Source organism: Bactrocera oleae, chromosome 5, assembly GCF_042242935.1.
Source record: "Bactrocera oleae isolate idBacOlea1 chromosome 5, idBacOlea1, whole genome shotgun sequence".
Lineage (NCBI taxonomy): Eukaryota > Metazoa > Arthropoda > Insecta > Diptera > Tephritidae > Bactrocera > Bactrocera oleae.
This window is the reverse complement of record NC_091539.1, coordinates 23,816,735-23,834,248: the sequence shown is the minus strand read 5'-3', so window position 1 is coordinate 23,834,248 and position 17,514 is coordinate 23,816,735. Positions and strand designations below refer to the sequence as shown.

Below are 17,514 nucleotides of genomic sequence, written 5' to 3'. Positions count from 1 at the left end.
CTTTATTTATTATAGTATGTAAATGACTAAAAAATTCATGATTCAATTATATACAGTTGTGTCGATAGCCCAAGAACAACAATTTGTCAAAAGGGTTTTAATTTATAATGTCAAAATGAGCCGCTTTGTTTTGTTTTTTATGATCGCAAATTATTCAAAGTATTCAACCAACGAAAATTTGATTTTGAGTGATAACTGAATACGAATAGATTGCAAAACCTTCAAAATTATCAAAATGTAAATGAGAAATTCATGAGAAAAAAGAAACAACAGTTGTTTTGATATTATGAATTAAAAAACGTTTGGTAGGAAGCAGTGCATTTTGAAAAAAATGGTAAATTTTTTTTGAATCGTTTTTTCAACTGTTCAGTGGGGTCTTTTTATTGCATTTTTAAAGGAAACTTCCCATAGAACATTCTTCCAAACCTCTGGTGGCATTTTTTACATTTATTTACTACAGCAATACATTTTTGTCGGTTATCCAAGGAGTTATGTTTTTTACTAGCAATACGTCCGTGGAACCCTGATTTCTTCATAATTCTTCTGGCGAAGGAAACGCGTATGGACTTTTGGAACTCTTGCAAAGCATCAAAGGTCACCTGTCAGTTACCCTGACGTTTGTCTTTACAAGAAACACAACACTCCTCACTTCTCTTTGTACTAGCTTAGCAGAACGTCCAGATCTTGGCTTTGAAGTGATTATTCCTCCTTTTGCAATGTTATGAATAATTGTCTGACCTGTCTTTCAACTTCTACCGACGGGTTTTACTATTTGCCGGTTATTTTGGACGTTTATTGTGCAATTTAATAACAATTTGCCTTTCACTTCATTTTTTTTTCACTTTGCCTCCATTACTAACAAAACCACAAAATGTATCAAAATACATTAATAAGATTGTTTTTCATATAAAACCGCGTTTTTTATTAAAATTCGAGGGGTGTGCGATACAATAACTAGAACTGAAACGAGATGAGCGTACACTTTTGACGCATGTATTTACACTTTCGGTCAATAAAAACGCACCACCAAAAAGTATTGAAATAAGATCACATGAACAATTTGTTTATAAAGTTAGAATATTAGGGCCATTTTTATTTGTTTGGCTACATAGTGTAAATTAGTTATCCACAAAAGTTTTTCTCGAAAATGGTTTTTATAAGGAATAACCAATTAATTTTAAAAAAATTAACAAAAATGTAAAACGACTAAATCATTGTCACCACTAACGGTAGAAATATAGACTACACAATAGGCGTTTCTAATAAAATTTCGTTCCGCCTTTAGCCTCAATAATTGCTTTAATTCTTGAAGGTACGGAATTCGCTAGGATCTCAAATGGGACCTTCTGTTTAGCAACTTCACGCGTCATAAAGTGCCAAAAGTGCTCAATAGGGTTTATATCGGACTAGTTTCCAGGCCATTTCAAGCGTTGTATCCTTAGATCGTTAAATGTATTATTTATTATTCCATCAATAAGGTGTAGAGGCCCCAAAACATAGTATGAAAAGCAGCCCTAAATCATTTGACTTTAAGAAAACTTAACTTTCTTCACTATACAATTAGCCTGGAACCTTTCACCACCTGAACGGCGCACGTAAAGCAAATTGTGTGACCTTAGCAAACTAAATTTACTTTCGTCAGACCACATAATCTGTTGCCAATCATTTTGATCCCAATTTTGGTAGTTTTCAGCCCAAGAAATTCATGCAGCCTTCATTTTTTGTGTTAATAGTGGCTTTTTGACAGTCCGTCTTCCATATAAACTCGCATCTCTAAGCCGTCGATGTATAGTTTTAACACTTGAATCCACTTGGTGAAAATTTTGCATCTCCGCCCTTATGGAAAGTGCACTTATAAAGCGGTCGTTAAAACTTATCCGCCGCAGTAAGTTGTCTGTTTGCTCAGTTGACTTTCGAGGACGACCTGATCCCTTTTTACGCTCCAACATATCACTATTCTCTTTTTTTTGTAAAAGACGAACTATAGTTGTATGGCTACAATCAATTCTAGCTGCTATTTGCCGAAAAGATAACTTTTCTTCATCTAATGCCAGTATGCGAATTTTTTGGTCGCGCGTTAATTTTTTATACTTGGCATTTTGCACAACTTTTTAAATACACATCCAAAACACGACTATAACTAAACAGTGTGCAACCAAATTTCATAAAAAATAATTTATTTCTTATTGGCTAACAGATCTAGTAGAAATTTTTTTAAATTTACAGTTATACAGCTGAAGATAGTCTACAAAAGTGGTGGTGCTTTTATATTGACATTAAGTGTATATGTACATAACATAATATAATATGCATAAGTTTCTTTCATCCGAGAATAGGACCTTTTTTTTCAAATTCTTCATATGTACAATTACATTTTATGAAGGCATTTAAAAAACCATACATTTTTTGTTGCGCGCGGTCAACTTTCTGAGCCGAAACTTATCGAGGTTTTGCCGCTATGGTACCATAAATCATGTGTATCAAGTTTCATTAAGGTATCTAAAATTTTACTCAAGTTATAACTTGCAAAGACGGACGGACAGACAGACTGTCGCTAAGATTTCAACTCGTATCGACATCCTGATCAGTTATATATACATAACCCTATATCTAATCTCGATCAATTTTAGGTGATACCAAAAATCTTTAGGTTAACAAAACAATTATAGGAGAATATAAAAAAAAAATGTAAATAGTTATATTGAACTACGCGGACCAACCTTTGTATTGGTTATTACGTTCACAATAGCTTACACGAATTTAGATAAATATGCTTTGAAAACTTAGCTTAGTAATATAATTTGTGTCCTTAGCAAAAAAAAAAAAAAAACAATTTAGTTTACGTACACAATGTCCTTAAACATCTAAAGGTAACCAATTATTTGTGTCTAAGACTATTAAATATGCTGTACATGGATTTTCATTTTTTGGTCAAACGTGAAATCGTGGTCGTCAAATTCCATTTGAAACTTGGAAAACTATCTTAGACTTGTATAAGGAGAATGGAACATATGCAATCGGCCGAATTATTAACAAATCGCCATGGCGCAGAACATATGACAGAGTATTCGAAATGTACTCCACAAAAATAGGTACATTGCTCGAATCTCTCTGGCGAATCGACAAAAGCGGGTTGCATTTGCAGAAAATACGTTGATGAACCTGACTCGTTTTGGGATAACATGGTATGTAGTGACGAGTCAAAATTCAATATTTTTGGTTCGAATGGCGCTCAGATAGTATGTAGAAAACCCCAATGAAACCTTAAACATTCAAAATAAAATTTACAATGAACAGCACCTTCATTTACAAATTTGGAGAAAAAATTCGAACAGTGTGCATCCTATCTAGGATTAGATTTGAAAACCGTGCCGGCGTCTTCAAGCAAGTTGCTAACTTAATTTACATTAAAAAAAATTGCAAGTTAATATTTCAAAAATATACGTAACCTTTTTTTGTGGTAAAAATTAAAGTTCCTAGTTTTATTTGTTTTTTATCGTTTTGTTTTTTTTAAAACTTGAGAAAATGAAAAAATACTTATGGTTGCGAATATATGGTATGTATGATCAAAATATAATCAATTTGCGTTTTTATATATAAGATGCTCACTGTTTACGTCACATCAGCTTAATTATATACACATTCAATATTCTTTTATTCTTAGATAACATGTGGTCAGAGTATATATATAAGTACCAAGTGAATGATAGGTAAAATTGTTAATGTTAGTAGTAATTTTTAATAAATCAAACAATACCCTGTTAGCCACTTATCGGCTAAATCATCGGTTAATTACCCAACAGTACTACCAGAGATTTCTGTTAACCCTCAAGGGGACGCGCGACGTCGATTCGACCGCATTTAATACATTTTCGCTGATAATAATAATTCTTAACGCATGCATATCTTGTCCTAAGTAGCTTGTCTTGTTTTCACTACCTAAAAAATAAACAGTTTAGCCTTACTAACCGTGCCCCCTTACCCACGGAATTCAATTGTTTCATTCACGGTGCAAGGGTGCACACGTCATTTGCAATGAATGTTATCTTGGTGAAGATATCGATTTTGAAAAAAACTAGACTAGGTTATTTTAATTATTTGATCTCATGAAACCAACTGTTTTTATAATTTTATTTTTTGTGATTAGTTACTAGATATTTAAAGCTAGTTTCTGGAACCTATGATGGTTTTTTGTTCTTAAAACTGGGATTTCAATCTAAAGAAAAGTTAAGTTATTTTTTATTCATTTTATAACTTAATTGGTTACCTAAAGTTAGTTTTTATTTTGACAAATTAATGTCCTAGACAATGACTATTATTCCTAATTATAAAAAAAAATATACAGATTTGTTTAAATGAGATAAGCCTCCCCTACACATACACACCACTCTACTTGATAAAAACTTGTGCACCCTAGTATAACCACTACAATACACCACACTCATACATCACCACACGGGACAACACAACATACCACAGCATCCCGCCTGTACACCCCCTCAGCAAACAAAAAGGATGGTCTCCGCAGCAGATACACCTCATTCAATACGAACGCGATCCAGTGCGCTACTTTCTTTCGATGAAACAACGATTCAACGCGTTTGTCCTTTTTTTCGCTACGTTACCTCGATGCAGTGACTGGACATTATGCATAATCTTTTGTCGGTCAACTTAATCGGCAGCTCCACAAGTGATTTTCGATACATACTTGGATCCTCGCCGCCTTACTCGTCAACTTTACATTTGTTAATTTAATTACTAATGTATTTTACATATATATTTTGTATCGTAACATAGTGCACGAATAAACAGAAAATATAAAAATTACACTTCATTATTTGCGAGCGAAACGGGTGCAGTGACATAAAAATACATATATGCATATGCTTAAGTACATATACAAGTATGTCTACAAACAAACACCACATTTTCAACAAGCAAAATTGTTCAAAAAGCCAAAAACACAATTCGGGCGCGAAATACTAAAACACCTAATAACAAAACATACATAAACGGGCGCGAATTTAAAACAAACGATAGTAAACAAGAACAACACTCACTAAAACCAGGCACAACTGGAAGCAGAGAAAAAGGAATTGACAACAAAGGAACACACATGCATACATACAAACAGAACCCTACCCATGCAAAACCAAAGTGAGCGTATTTATTTCACTTAATATTTTATATACATATGTAAATATGTTTGTTTGAATACGGTTTTATATGACATAAAACCTGTAGCTGTAAATCCGTTTTTACTAATATAAAAAACGATTATCAAACTGGTATAAATTACGGTAAAGATCGAAATACCCTTGACAATAAAACTAGTTTGGTGCAATATATATATCCAAATATATATAATATGTAAATAATCATTGTATGCCTATCAGCTTACCTTTGTGTTTTCAAATACACATATTTCACACACACAAAAACATAATTCAAGTATTTACTTACAAATATTTTCCGGCAATACCCCTTATTTTTAACAAAAACAATAAGCAGGATTGCCTATAATAAGTAAGCAAAGGCACAAACATATAACAAAAATTAAAAGACAAAGAAAAAGCAACAAAATAAATAGAAACATGCATATTTACATATTTATTAAATCAAATTACATATTTACATACACATAAGTGCATACGGAGAATACCTGCACATTATCAATTCCTTTCTCGCGCTCTCTCTCAATTGCATTAGAAAATAAACATACATACGCACAAACAATCCGTGCATACTTATGTACAAAGTGTATTGATCTCTTCAACGAGCTCTCAATTTCACGAGCGAATAAATATACTCATACAAGTCCGTGTATTAGGGTGTACCGATATACATTAACATAAGGAACTGAAAAATATAATTAAATGTAAAGTGCGGTTTTTTAATCATTAAATTAAATAAAGTTTTGCAAAACAAAAAACAAAAAAACGGTATAAATTATCACATATCGCTACATTGAAATCAGTTTACACTGAAACAATTTTAATCAACTTTGACACATATGGTTAATAACGAAAAAAATCAAACTTCACCTGCAGGAGCTACACGCTCAAAACTGGTTGATAAATTTATTTCAGAAAGTGACAGGTTAACAAGTTACTGCACTAGATTTTCATTTTCACCGATTCAAGACTACTCTGAATTGGTACTTGAAATCAAAATTCAACATCTCGACAATTTTTGAACACGTCTCCAAGCGTCTCATGACGCCTTAGTAGAATCTGACGATTCAGATCTATCACAAAACTTTAAATCATTGGCTTACGCCAAATACGAAAACTTAGACCAGTACGAAGCTATTGAAGCTATGATCTCCGATCAGTTAAAGCTAATAAAAGCTTTTGCACCTAGTCCACATGCGAGAGTAGAGCGGCCACAAGAACAAAATCATATGGCAAGTTCAGGCATCCACCTCGAGGTGCCCGCATGTGACACAGAAACATTTTATGGAGGTTATGAAAAATGGCCGTCCTTACGGGACATGTTTACAGCCGTCTACATCAACCATCCCAAATTATCAAAAGCGCAAAAATTGTATCACCTCCGATACAAAGCAAAAGGCCAAGCAGGCGCAATAGTAAAATAGTTCGCACTTAATGACGACAATTTCAATTTGGCTTGGGAAGCTCATAAAGCAAGATATGAAAATACCCTATACTGGTAAACATATGCACTGTCGCACTACCAGTAAATTGTTACTTTTGTGGGAGCAATCGCTCTCATCTCGAAAAAAATGCCCAACGTGGCAACAAATGAAAGACTTCCTAACTACACAGTATGAAATCACTGAAAGGGTAGATGAAAAACTAATTAAAACAAAAATTGTTCAACACGACCTAAAAAGAAGCTTCAATAGACCGCAAGCTAGTAGCAAAAACAAATTAAATAAAAGCTTGTACAAAACGCAATCGTTCACAACAATTATTCGTCATGCGAACTATGCACAAGCGAGAAATTCAAAAAAGTAAAAATTAAAGAAAGAAAATATTTGGTGAGTTCAAAAAAATTATGTACAAATTGCTTGTCACATGCGCATAAATATATAAATTGAATAAGCAACTTCAATTGCTTATATTGTCACAAAAGACACCACACAATGCTTCATTACAGCAAGTTTCCCATATCATCCAAAAGCAGCGCTTATGAGAAAAGAACCACGGGTTTAATTGCAAAAGCACATCCCCAAAATCAAAATCCCGAAAATTGCCAAGAAGCACGATGCTGCTCAGAGGCATTAAAAACATAAACGCTACACAGCGAAATTCAAACCAGGGTATTACTACCCACAGCAGTTATCTACATCGAACATCGAGGGGAACTCTATAAAGTTAGAGCCTTAATATATAATAATAAACTGCCATCAAAACAAACAAATTTTGAAATTACGGGAATGGGCAGAAGAGCAGTCCAAAACTCAATAAAATCTGCCCCATAACCCTAATTTCCTTCCAAGCGGGTAAGCGAATTGCAACAGAAGCTATAGTCCTACCACAATTTACTAAAATGCTTCCAAGCTATCACATAAATAGCAAGCATTGGCAAAAGGTTTTGCACCTAAAGCTAGCAGATCCCAACTGCAACACCCCCGGTAAAATAGGTAATCTAATAGGCAGCGATCTTATACCGCAAATAGTACTTGAAGGTGTTGACAAATTATAAACCACCCTTCTAGCCCAAAACAATATATTTAGTTGCATTCTAAGTGGACTAGTTACATAACTAGTTTCCACATCAACAATTCAAGTTGACGAAAACTGTAAAGAATACGTTAATCCACAATTCCGTAAATGTTGGGAAATTAAAGAACTTTTCCCTTTATCAGTTACAATCTAAGAAGATCAGTATTGTGAAGACTTTACAAAGCCACAACTACTCGATCAGATAATGATCGGTACGTCGTACGACTACCACTAAATTCACAATGTTCCAACACTCCACGAATTGGCTGAAATAATAAAGTCAAAGTCCCTTCTGACACAGAAGTTTAAAAACACAAATATGTAACTATTCGACCCCGCAGGATGACTCTTGCCAATAATGATATAAAAACCCCACATCAAAAATCTTGAACTATATGGCGCGCTACTACTTGCCAAATTAGTGCATACGCATTTAACATAAAATCGACACCTCCCTTTTACATAATTAAGTATATAATAATTAATATAGTTAAGGGATCACCATACTTTCGATGTGATACTGTGACGCACCCAGACTTAAAAAAAAGCAAAGGTCGCACTAATCGCAACTATCTAAGCGCACGTCATACTGATAGTCTATGAGAAACACTAGTAAAAGTTGTAAATCTTACTTCAAAAAAGTGAGCGAAAATCACAAATGTTACTCTCGCAAGACCTCTTCAAAGGTTTTAAAGGCGCATCCATCCTGGCCACACCTGAGCCAGGCGTGGAATCGCTATCCCTTATGATGTTTATGGAAAAAATAATATTTAAAGGACCTCAACAAGAGGCCAAAGTACGCCAAACCTTGGAGATTGGGTCCTTACTAATAATTCCGTAAAATGTAAAACAAAAAAAGAACAAATACCATGAGTTGTAAAATCAACAACAAATTCAAGTAGAGAGTAGATCAACATGACTACTCCTACAAATCAATAAAATTGCTTACCGCTGTGACTTCCTGGGTACTTTCTTCCATCTTTCATATACATAATATTATACACACATAAACTGATATTTTATAACACAAACTCATTAATTAATAAAGAACTAGCAGCTGATTATGAAATATTTACATAAGATCTTCTACTTGCTTGGTTGTTTGACATCTTCATATTTTCGCTCACGACAATGCTTGGTTTAATTTAAAATATACTTAAATAATAAGATTTATTAGACATTTTAAAGTTTTTATAAATATACGCTACATTATTGTTTTCTTCTCTTGTTTTTAGGCGCTTGATGCTCAACATAGGAAAGCCGTGGCTGATATGATACACGAATTAAGTGACCAGGCTCAATTTATAACTACTACATTTAGACCTGAGCTACTTGAAAATGCTCATAAGTTTTATGGAGTTCGATTTAGAAACAAGGTTAGCCATATAGATTGCGTCACCAAGGAACAAGCAAAAGATTTTGTCGAGGATGATAACACACATGCATAGATTTTGTGAACCACTCGTTTTATCAATAAAAAGGAATTTTTTAAGTATAATTTAATGTTATTTGGATTAGGTAAGGTTAAACCGGCTGGCTGTAATGCCATACATAGTCCTTTGTAGTGCCAGATAGAGGTTTATTAATACGAGCTGAAGTTTACGTCGTGCAGGCCGTCAAGGCTTTTTGCAAAATTTTAATAGAGACCTGACATCTAATATTATACTCCATCCAGTCCCTTTAACTGCGAAGCCTCCAGATATCTAAGTCGTGTTCTAGATAAGGCCGGAGATATACAGAATAGATGTTTCAGCGTCTATGCCATACCTACTTCCCTGCAGTTTCTATTTGTGTCATCGTTAATAATGCCCATACGGCTCGGATATGATGCCAGTAAGTTGTGTCCTGTGACTAGGCCAACAACCTGCAGTCTTTTCGGGAGCGTACGAGTAGAAAGTTTGCGTGTTTTCTTTCTGTTCATTTCATCTCGCCCTAATCCAATTGCTAGCTATTTCGAAAATTTCGTTTAGTATAGTTTTTAACGATTTGCGTATGTCTTGAACTGGTTCGGTAGTCAAGCAGATGGCACCTTTGGCAATCTCATCAGCTATTTTGGACCACCTGGCCTGGAACCCAGCATATAGTAAATTGCAAGTTTAGGTGCTTTATCTCAAGTTGATCGTGTTTATAACAAAATGTCATTAAAATATCTGTTAAAGAATCAAAAAACCAAACCAGCATCAAAGCCTTAAATCAATTTCTTCAGTTTACCTTTAAGCAAGTTGCCCAAAATTTTACTAAAGTATTTAAGAAAATGGTACCACAAGGAGCAGGTTACTTGATACTAAAATCCAGAGCCTTTTTATTTATTTAATGAAATTGATCAGGTAATTAACTGTTATTAACATGATGAGTTTCTGAAATGCTTGCGTAGTAAGTTAACTAAAAAGTTTCTTAAGCTATTTAGATTTAAGTTGGGTGCAGCTGAACATTTTTTAAACGAAGTTTGTAAGTGTCAAGGGCGTGGACAAATTTTCAAGTGCTTCATATTAAATAAGTGTAAATGACCAAAATAAATATTGCTTTTGTTTATTTAAGTCTGTTTATTCAAAGTTTGTTTATTCAACGTTTGTTTATTTAAATTTTGTTTATTCAAAGTATAAATTTTATTTAACTGAATAATCCTCGCAACTCGCGCTACGTTGCCTGTCCGTTATGATGTTTGATGTCGAAACGTTTTTTCCATTTAGCCCTTTCTATGTTAATTCGTTCGGCCGCTGATTTCAGTCGGAAGTCTTCATGTTGAGTTTTTCCGTCGTTGTCGTCATCTGTGATAGCTTGGATCAATCGATTCGTTGTGACGTCGCGTGGCTTTTAATTGAAAACTAAGCTATTGGGGCTTTGTTTCGTAGTTGCGTTGCTTTGGGAGTTTATGCTCCATTGAAGTTGTGGTAGTGCTTCGTCCCATTCTTTATCGGCTTTAATGCTGCATTTGAGTGATGCCAAAACTGTCTTATTGACACGCTTGGCTTAACCGTTGGCACGGGGCGTGCGCACTGCTACTTTGACATGCTTGATGTCATACCTGTCGGTGAAGCTCTGAAACTCCTTTGATGTGAAAGCTGTGCCCCTGTCGGAAACTATGCGCGTCGGGCACCCATAGATTGTACTGTAATCTCGTAGTGTGCTGACAACGGGAGTTGTTTTCGTATTACGTAATGCTTTTAGTATAACATATTTCGTGAAAGCACACACAATGACCAAGATGTATACATTGCCATGTTTACTTCGTATAAGAGGCCCTAGATGGTCAATATGTATACATCTAAATGGTATTGGCACCACTTCGCTAACATGGAGCTGTGCTTCCTTCTTGCCACCCGATGCTTTGTTAATGCAACATTCTGGACACGATGCAATATAGGATTTCACATACGGTCGCATACGAGCAAACCAAAAGTCTTTGGATAATCGTTCGCATGTCTTATCCAGTCCAAAATGTCCCGCCTCATCGTGACATGCTCTCACTAAACGCCATTTTACGCCTCTCGGGACCACTAGCCTCTTGTTTTCCTGTACTTTGCGATATAACCGCTTACCTTGCCATATATAGTCATCTTTCAGTTGCTGTGCGTTAAATGTTTCTTTGCCGTTTAAAACTTCGATGATTTCTTTTAATGTCTCGTCGTCTTTGCATCGTCGATACCCAATCGTTGTCAATTTTCACCACGGGATAAATTGATTCGGCGATCGTTGTTGGTTCTACTGGTGGAAGCGTTGGACATCTGCTTAACCCATCAGCTATTCTTTGTATCTGCGCGGTGAACGAATTGAAAGTCAAACTCCTGTAATTTGAGCCACCACCTAGCCACTCGCGGTAGCAGTGGTGTTGTCGCTTTAGTGACCGCCACGGCGTTGCAGTCTGTGATTACCTTAAACCTATGTCCAATCAAATACATTCGGTAACGTTGCAGTGTTTCAACTATCGCCAGAACTTCTAATTCGTGGCTAGCGTCGTTGCGTTCTGCGTCATTACACTGTCTGCTGAAATAGAATACAGGTTTCCACTCGGACCCCTCGTCGTTCTGCATTAGCACTCCGAATAACCCTGCGGAACTGGCATCCGTGTGCACCTCGTGGGCTTTTGTTGCGTCGTATGTAGTTAAGACTGGCTTGGTTGTTATTAGACTTTTAAGCTTTTCAAATGCGTCGTTTTGTTCTTCATTCCAAACAAACTCTGCGTTCTTCTTTAGTAACAATGTCAATGGTTGTGCCAAAATGCTGTACCCTTTAACAAACTTCCGGAAGTAACCAGTTATACCCAGAAATTGTCGTACGGCTTTTGTTATTGTTGGTTTCGGAAACTTATCATGCCCCAGGAAACGTACATGCTGCGCTAAAAATGTACATTTGGATGGTCTAAGCGTAAGACCTGACGCTTTTACGGCTTCAAGAAATTCTTTAAGTACCTCGATACCTTCGTCGACTGTTTTTGTGGCTATGATGACCTCATCTACATAGTTGACCACTTTGTCGGGATGCTTAAGTGTCTTGATTAAATTGACAATAATTTCCTGGAAAACCATGGGAGCGTTTACCAACCCAAAAGGCATAACGTTATGCTCGAACAATCCGTCAGGTGTTAAAAATGCTGTGAATTTCTTTGATTTTTCGTTCATTGGTACTTGATAGTAAACGGATGTCATGTCCAGTGTTGAAGAGAACTTAATTCCCGATAACCGTGAAAGTTGCTCTTCGACTATCGGCATTACATAGTTTTTCTTAACAGTGACTTCATTGAGTGCTCGGTAGTCAATACACATTCGACTTTCGCCGTTGGACTTCTTCACTAAGAGAACTGATGCTTCGTGTGGTGTATTACTCGGACGGATGATGTCGTTGTCTAGCAGTTCCTTTAAAATCTTTGATAAAATTGGTCGCTGTGAGAACGGAACTTGATAACGTTTGCCCAGAATAGGCCCTGGTACAGTAACTTCTATCGTCATATGCGCGTTGTTACATCTACCGATTTGGTTGATACTTTCTGCAAAACAATTTGTATAAGTCAACAAAATATTCATTGCCTTGCTTCGTTCCTGCTCCGATAAAACGCTGGATACGTTAAGGTCTACCCTTTTAGCTTCTTGCAGATGTAGCACCCCCTTTCCATTTACCATTTGATAACCGTTACTTTGTAGAACGTCTCGACCCACTAAAATATCGTAGGGTAATAACTCGTCCTGAACTAGGTATAGTGTCACTTCATGTTTGACGTTGTCGATTGTTGCAACTACGTTGACCTGACGTGTCACCTTTACTGTGGACCCGCCGAAACCCATGAAGCATCTGTTAGCTTCCTGAGTCTGCATCCCGTTGGCTGCCGTTTCCCGTATCAACGAGCATACGCTGCCCGTATCGATGAACGCTTCAAATTTATTCCCATTAAGCTCCACTATTTTCACAACTGGGGGAGCCCCGTCGTCTGCCTGGTGATTGGTAATCTGTGCAACTGATGCCTTTTTACTGCATGGTTTAGCTTCATGACCCATTTTTGAACATATCGAGCATCGTAGTTTCCGTTGTGGTTGCGGGCACTTGGCTGCCATGTGTCCCAACTCGTTTCAATTGAAGCACTTTATATGTGTGTACTTCCCATTGTATTTAAGCCAACGTTTGGCCATGCATTTAATTTTGTGTTGCACTGCGATCAAAACTCTGGTTTCCTTCCAGCCGTAGCATTGTTGCAATTGTTCAGTTCGCGTTATAAATTGTGTTGCTGACGTTGAACCTTTTATTGGGTCGAATTCAGGCATAATCCCTATAGTGTCCTGAATCGACATCTCTCGCTGTATTGGTCTTCTTAAATCATGAGCTGATTCCCAAGTTGATACACTTGACCCTGGTTACTCTAAGTTGTTGTTGTTTGCCGCTTGTTGAATTTCCTCCCTATTCGGTACCGCTGTTGAATTTTGGGTGATCGCTACCATAGCTGACGTTAAACCTGCGATTGCTTCTTTTAAACTGTTGAGTTGCACTTGTAGATCACTTGTACTCTTCAGTACCTGGCTCTCTCTTCTTACCAGATGCTTGCACCCGCTATTACGTTGTGTGTGTATTTCTCTTAAAATTTTATCCGTTAACTCGCTGATGTAGTGACGTTGAATTGGCGTCGTTTCGTCGCTTCGGTTCACAACTTCGTAGCAGCGCAGTTGATATTTTATAAGCAGATACGCTCGCGACGCCCGTTGCACGTTCGAGCTTGCTAATTTTCTGCTGCTTAATCACATGCAAAGTTACAAGTCATTCTGTCAATTAATTATTTGTTTACAAGCCATCGAAGTTGACGTGTCAGAGTATTTTTTATGGAAAAATTTTATTGCGCGCAGTGATTAGATTCTTTGTTTTGAAAGGTTTAAAAGCAAAGGAAGTTTATGAACAGGTGTTAGAAGTGTAAAAGGAGTCCTCACCTTCAAAACTCACCGTTGAATTTAGGGCTGGTGAATTTAAACGTGGTCGTACTAGGCTTGAAGACGAACCACGCAAAGGACGACGAAAAACCTCAACCACACCAAAAATCATTGAACAAGTTCATAATATTGTTAGTGAAGATCCAAGTTTGACTAAGCTAATGCTAAAGGCATCTCAGACGAACGAGTACTTCATATTTTACATGGAGAATTACATATGAAAAAGCTGTTTGGAAAGCTAATGCCGCACACGTTAACAATTCAACAAAAACTGGATCGAAAACAAATTTCTCAGCATAATTTGGAGCGTTTTAAGCAGAACAAAACCGATTTTTTGCGTCGTTTTATAACTATGGATGAAACTTGGATGTACCACCATGATCCTAAATTGAACCAAGAATGTTTGCAGTGGACTAAAGCTGGTTGTTCAGCTCCAAAGCAGGTGAAGTCACAACGATCAGCAAAGATCGATCAAACAGTTTTTTGGGATGCAAAAGGAATTTTGTTGATTGATTATCTGCAGAAAGGTTAAACAATCAACTCTGAATTTTATTGCAGCCTTCTGGATCAGCTGGATGAAAAAATTCGTGAGAAAAGACTCATCAAGACAATGCACCTGCTCACAAAGATGTTTTAACAATGACAAAATACAACGAATTAAAGTACAAATTGCTTGAGCATCCACCGTATTCACCAGATTTGGCTCCCAGCGACTACTACCTCTTAAGAAACCTGAAACAATTCCTTCGTGGAAAGTGTTTTTCGTCGAATGAAGAAGCTATTACAGCCGTAGACGGGTATTTTACAGAGCTTCCCTAAAGTCATTATAGGGATGGCATAAAATTATTGGAGGATAATTGGATTAAGCGTTTTGAATTTAATTTAATAAATTTAAATTTGAGGTTATGTAAATATATTCAACAGTTATAGATCTTTTCATTACCTACAACAGTGCCATATAACTTTTTTCTATAGGAAATCGAGATAAACTATTTTAAACGTTTAAAAATTCAAATGAAAGGAATTCGTATTCGGCGCAGCTCTGGATAAAAAACCTCATTCAACATCTTTAAATAACGGCGCCCATTGACAGTTACTATTACACCGTTTTCTCCAAAGAAGTATGGCCCGACAATACACTTCTTGCGCCAAAATCCCGTCTGAATTCTCTTTAGGCGGAAATGACGGAGTGCAAGTATGGTACCGGTGCTCTATAAAAACCGTTTTTGGGTTCCTAAGCATTCATTTTAAAAATTTAAATAATAACATGCCAAATGTAAAAAAAGCAGAAAGATGACTTCGTACTAAAAAAGATTTTCTAATTCAGGTTTGTTTGAGCGCGCGTCAAAGATGGACAGTATCAAAGAGAAAATGGCTAAATTTTACAGTTTTTCTTCGATAAGGACGAAAACGCAAGCCGGGTGGCTGAAAATGTGAAAAGCGTTTATGGTCCTGATACTGTAACAGCCAATCATGCGCAAATTATCAAAATTTCACTTTCATCAGTCAGAATTTTCATTTTTCTATCGTTTGGCATACAACATTACCATCAATTTAAATCCACTCCAGAGAAAAACAGATTTTCGATTACAATTTTCCTTTTAAAGGTCGCACAGCATGTAACGGCTACCGAAATTTCAATTCATTGAAAGCTTTAGCGCTGAAACTAACACACATATACACATTGTTCAACTCATAAGGCCTTTGCGTAAGAAAAGGATGAACGATCACACATACACAATAGCTTCGATTGGAATTGGGCCTTAAGAAACTCGGATAAACATTAACAGAAATCTCTGGTAGCGCTGTTGGGTAATTCACCGGTGAGTTTACCGATACGAGGATTCTAGGGTAGTATTTCTGGTATGAGAGATAAGACGGTTTGACCAACCAACCTAAAAAATTAGGATTTTGCAGCTTATTAAACAGCTGAATAGTTTGAAACGAAAAATCAAAACAATTAAATTCAGTTATTGTTCACGAAAATGTGAATAAATATTAAAATGGACATTAGTTTTAATTTACATTACGATGACAAAAATGCTGGGACCAAAACTGATGTTGCGCACATTCAAAAAGGCCTTGGTTATTACGGAAATCCATTGGAACTTGCTAACACCAAGTTAGCCAAAGTTTGATTGACAATTAAAGGGCTTTTAAAATAATTTATTCATAAGCTATTTTTGTTTAAATAAGGAAATATTTTAATTCTTGCTAAATAGACGAAGGAACATTACCACAAACTCACCGTTTCATTGTTGACGGCAGTTCCATATGTAAGTATATAAAATGCTGCTTAAATGATTTTAACTTTGGGCTGGCGCCGACTACGATATCTGGAAAAGCAAAACGCTTCAAAAATTTAATTTTTCCAAAGTAAACAGGACTTTAAAAAAAAAAGACAGAACAAATGGTTTTATCGGCAAAATCAATTAATTTTATTCAAAATAGTCTCCTTCTGCTTTAATACAGCTTTTTGCACGGTCCAAAAGCATGTCGAACGAGTGTTTTAGCTCGTTGCCCGGTATGGCCGCCAGTATGCCGGTGCAAGCCTTTTGAATGGCCTCCACGTCTGTATAACGCTTTGCTTTCATCGGCAAATTAATTTTTCCGAAAAGGTAAAAGTCGCACGGTGCCATATCACGTGAATGCGGGAGTGGTTGATTGTTAAAATGTGATTTTTGGTCAAATAATCGGCCACAAGCGTCGATCGATGAGACGGCGCATTATCGTGCAAAAAACGCCAACTTCCATCTTCGCGATATTCGGGCCGAACACATCGAATACGGTAGAATACCGCATTATCGTTTTGGCCGGGTGGAACAAATTCTTTGTAGACAATACCCTTGGAATCATAAAAACAAATCAGCATTGTGTCCTCATTTATGTCCTCACGACCACTTTGAAAACGTTGAAACCACTTGTGCACTCTGCTACGGGATAGGCAATCATCGCCATAAACTTGTTTTATCAATTGAAACATTTCGGTAAAAGTTTTACTAATTTTAAAACAAAATTTAATGTTGGCTCTTTGTTCGAAGCTCATTTCCGCACCGATGACATAAATATACTGACACTTAAAACGCAATAACTTCACTTCCAATAGATGAAATGTCATGAATTTTTTACTAGAAGTCGATAAAGGATAGCAGATTCTAACGCACTAGTCGACATATAGATAGCGCCACTGGAGTTTACTTTGTTACTTTTTTACAGTTTACTTTGGAATGCACCTTGTATGTTCTCAACACTTCACACGGTCCCTTATTTTTATTGTATAGCTCAACAGATTTTTCACCTTTCTATGTATTTTTATCAATAAGTGATTAAAATAGTTTAAAAATATTGATTAAAATCTCCAATTTGTTAGGGAGCATACACCACCAATGCATTTCACAACTTCATTTATAAACGCG

At 36.3% G+C, this 17,514-nt stretch overlaps 1 protein-coding gene and 1 long non-coding RNA gene across 3 annotated transcripts in view; both read left to right on the top strand.

Annotated features, from left to right (window-relative positions):
• Positions 1–17,514, top strand: part of SMC3 (structural maintenance of chromosomes 3) — a 97,726-nt gene that overhangs the window by 35,523 nt on the left and 44,689 nt on the right. Inside the window, exon 6 of one of the 2 annotated variants that reach the window (XR_011396352.1) lies at positions 8,927–10,018. Coding sequence is in view for 1 of the 2 variants with exons in the window: in XM_036372070.2 (XP_036227963.1) it covers positions 8,927–8,934 (8 nt within the window). In the remaining variant the exon portion in view is untranslated. Of the gene's footprint in view, positions 1–8,926; positions 10,019–17,514 lie in introns of those variants that run through there. The other variant, XM_036372070.2, reaches the window with a different exon arrangement.
• On the top strand, positions 246–3,472 carry LOC138857272 (uncharacterized). The gene is made up of 2 exons (XR_011396356.1): positions 246–334; positions 398–3,472. It is a non-coding gene; the product is annotated as an uncharacterized lncRNA (long non-coding RNA).